General features: G+C 66.1%; 1 protein-coding gene across 1 annotated transcript; it reads right to left on the reverse strand.

The window, feature by feature from the left end:
• Window positions 1–1,202: 1,202 nt before the first annotated feature.
• Window positions 1,203–1,663, reverse strand: LOC134404479 (uncharacterized; the record flags this gene model as incomplete). Its single annotated transcript, XM_063135186.1, is given in 2 exon segments — window positions 1,203–1,502; window positions 1,505–1,663. Coding segments are annotated over 2 exon segments (459 nt in total), but the record flags the coding sequence as incomplete, so codon positions are not given.
• Window positions 1,664–2,987: the final 1,324 nt, after the last annotated feature.

Consider the following 2,987-nt stretch of genomic DNA (forward strand, 5'->3'; position numbering starts at 1 on the left):
TGAGAGGGGGCGGAGGGCAACGAAGGAGATGGTGAGAGGGGGCGGAGGGCAACGAAGGGGATGGTGAGGGGGGGCGGAGGGCGACGAAGGAGATGGTGAGGGGATGGCAGAGGGTGATGAAGGAGATGGTGAGGGGGGGCGGAGGGCAACGAAGGAGATGGTGAGAGGGGGCGGAGGGCAACGAAGGAGATGGTGAGAGGGGGCGGAGGGCAACGAAGGGGATGGTGAGGGGGGCGGAGGGCGACGAAGGAGATGGTGAGGTGATGGCGGAGGGCGACGAAGGAGATGGTGAGGGGGGGCGGAGGGCAACGAAGGAGATGGTGAGAGGGGGCGGAGGGCAACGAAGGAGATGGTGAGAGGGGGCGGAGGGCAACGAAGGGGATGGTGAGGGGGGGGCGGAGGGCGACGAAGGAGATGGTGAGGGGATGGCAGAGGGTGACGAAGGAGATGGTGAGGGGGGGCGGAGGGCAACGAAGGAGATGGTGAGGGGGCGGAGGGCGACGAAGGAGATGGTGAGGGGATGGCGGAGGGCGACGAAGGAGATGGTGAGGGGGGCGGAGGGCAACGAAGGAGATGGTGAGGGGATGGCGGAGGGCGACGAAGGAGATGGTGAGGGGGGGCGGAGGGCAACGAAGGAGATGGTGAGGGGGCGGAGGGCGACGAAGGAGATGGTGAGGGGGGGGCGGAGGGCAACGAAGGAGATGGTGAGGGGGCGGAGGGCGACGAAGGAGATGGTGAGGGGATGGCGGAGGGTGACGAAGGAGATGGTGAGGGGGCGGAGGGCAACGAAGGAGATGGTGAGAGGGGGCGTAGGGTAACGAAGGTGATGGTGAGAGGGGGCGGAGGGCAACGAAGGAGATGGTGAGGGGGGCGGAGGGCAACGAATGAGATGGTGAGGGGGGGCGGAGGGCGACAAAGGAGATGGTGAGGGTATGGCGGAGGGTGACGAAGGAGATGGTGAGAGGGGGCGGAGGGCTACGAAGGAGATGGTGAGGGGGGCGGAGGGCGACAAAGGAGATGGTGAGGGGATGGCGGAGGGCGACGAAGGAGATGGTGAGGGGATGGCGGAGGGTGACGAAGGAGATGGTGAGGGGGCGGAGGGCGACGAAGGAGATGGTGAGAGGGGGCGGACGGCAACGAAGGAGATGGTGAGGGGATGGCGGAGGGCGATGAAGGAGATGGTGAGGGGGGGCGGAGGGCGACAAAGGAGATGGTGAGGGGGCGGAGGGCGACGAAGGAGATGGTGAGGGGATGGCGGAGGGCGACGAAGGAGATGGTGAGGGGATGGCGGAGGGTGACGAAGGAGATGGTGGGGGGCGGAGGGCAACGAAGGAGATGGTGAGGGGGGCGGAGGGCGATGAAGGAGATGGTGAGGGGATGGCGGAGGGTGACGAAGGAGATGGTGAGGGGATGGCGGAGGGCGACGAAGGAGATGGTGAGGGGATGGCGGAGGGTGACGAAGGAAATGGTGAGGGGGCGGAGGGCAACGAAGGAGATGGTGAGAGGGGGCGGAGGGCGACGAAGGAGATGGTGAGGGGGTGGAGGGCGACGAAGGAGATGGTGAGGGGATGGCGGAGGGCGACGACGGAGATGGTGAGGGGATGGCGGAGGGCGACGAAGGAGATGGTGAGGGGATGGCAGAGGGCGACGAAGGAGATGGTGAGGGGGGCAGAGGGCAACGAAGGAGATGGTGAGGGGGGCGGAGGGCAACGAAGGAGATGGTGAGGGGGGCGGAGGGCAATGAAGGAGATGGTTAGGGGATGGCGGAGGGTGACGAAGGAGATGGTGATGGGATGGCGGAGGACAACGAAGGAGATGGTGAGGGGGGCGGAGGGCGACGAAGGAGATGGTTAGGGGATGGCGGAGGGTGACGAAGGAGATGGTTAGGGGATGGCGGAGGGCAACGAAGGAGATGGTGAGGGGGGCGGAGGGCGACGAAGGAGATGGTGAGAGGGGGCGGACGGCAACGAAGGAGATGGTGAGGGGATGGCGGAGGGCGATGAAGGAGATGGTGAGGGGGGGCGGAGGGCGACAAAGGAGATGGTGAGGGGGCGGAGGGCGACGAAGGAGATGGTGAGGGGATGGCGGAGGGCGACGAAGGAGATGGTGAGGGGATGGCGGAGGGTGACGAAGGAGATGGTGGGGGGCGGAGGGCAACGAAGGAGATGGTGAGGGGGGCGGAGGGCGATGAAGGAGATGGTGAGGGGATGGCGGAGGGTGACGAAGGAGATGGTGAGGGGATGGCGGAGGGCGACGAAGGAGATGGTGAGGGGATGGCGGAGGGTGACGAAGGAAATGGTGAGGGGGCGGAGGGCAACGAAGGAGATGGTGAGAGGGGGCGGAGGGCGACGAAGGAGATGGTGAGGGGGTGGAGGGCGACGAAGGAGATGGTGAGGGGATGGCGGAGGGCGACGACGGAGATGGTGAGGGGATGGCGGAGGGCGACGAAGGAGATGGTGAGGGGATGGCAGAGGGCGACGAAGGAGATGGTGAGGGGGGCAGAGGGCAACGAAGGAGATGGTGAGGGGGGCGGAGGGCAACGAAGGAGATGGTGAGGGGGGCGGAGGGCAATGAAGGAGATGGTTAGGGGATGGCGGAGGGTGACGAAGGAGATGGTGATGGGATGGCGGAGGACAACGAAGGAGATGGTGAGGGGGGCGGAGGGCGACGAAGGAGATGGTTAGGGGATGGCGGAGGGTGACGAAGGAGATGGTTAGGGGATGGCGGAGGGCAACGAAGGAGATGGTGAGGGGGGCAGAGGGCGACGAAGGAGATGGTGAGGGGGGCGGAGGGCAACGAAGGAGATGGTGAGGGGATGGCGGAGGGCGACGAAGGAGATGGTGAGGGGGGCGGAGGGCAACGAAGGAGATGGTGAGGGGGCGGAGGGCGACGAAGGAGATGGTGAGGGGATGGCGGAGGGTGACGAAGGAGATGGTGAGGGGGCGGAGGGCAACGAAGGAGATGGTGAGAGGGGGCGGAGGGCAACG

This window comes from Elgaria multicarinata, chromosome 1, assembly GCF_023053635.1.
Source record: "Elgaria multicarinata webbii isolate HBS135686 ecotype San Diego chromosome 1, rElgMul1.1.pri, whole genome shotgun sequence".
In the NCBI taxonomy this organism is placed as follows: domain Eukaryota; kingdom Metazoa; phylum Chordata; class Lepidosauria; order Squamata; family Anguidae; genus Elgaria; species Elgaria multicarinata.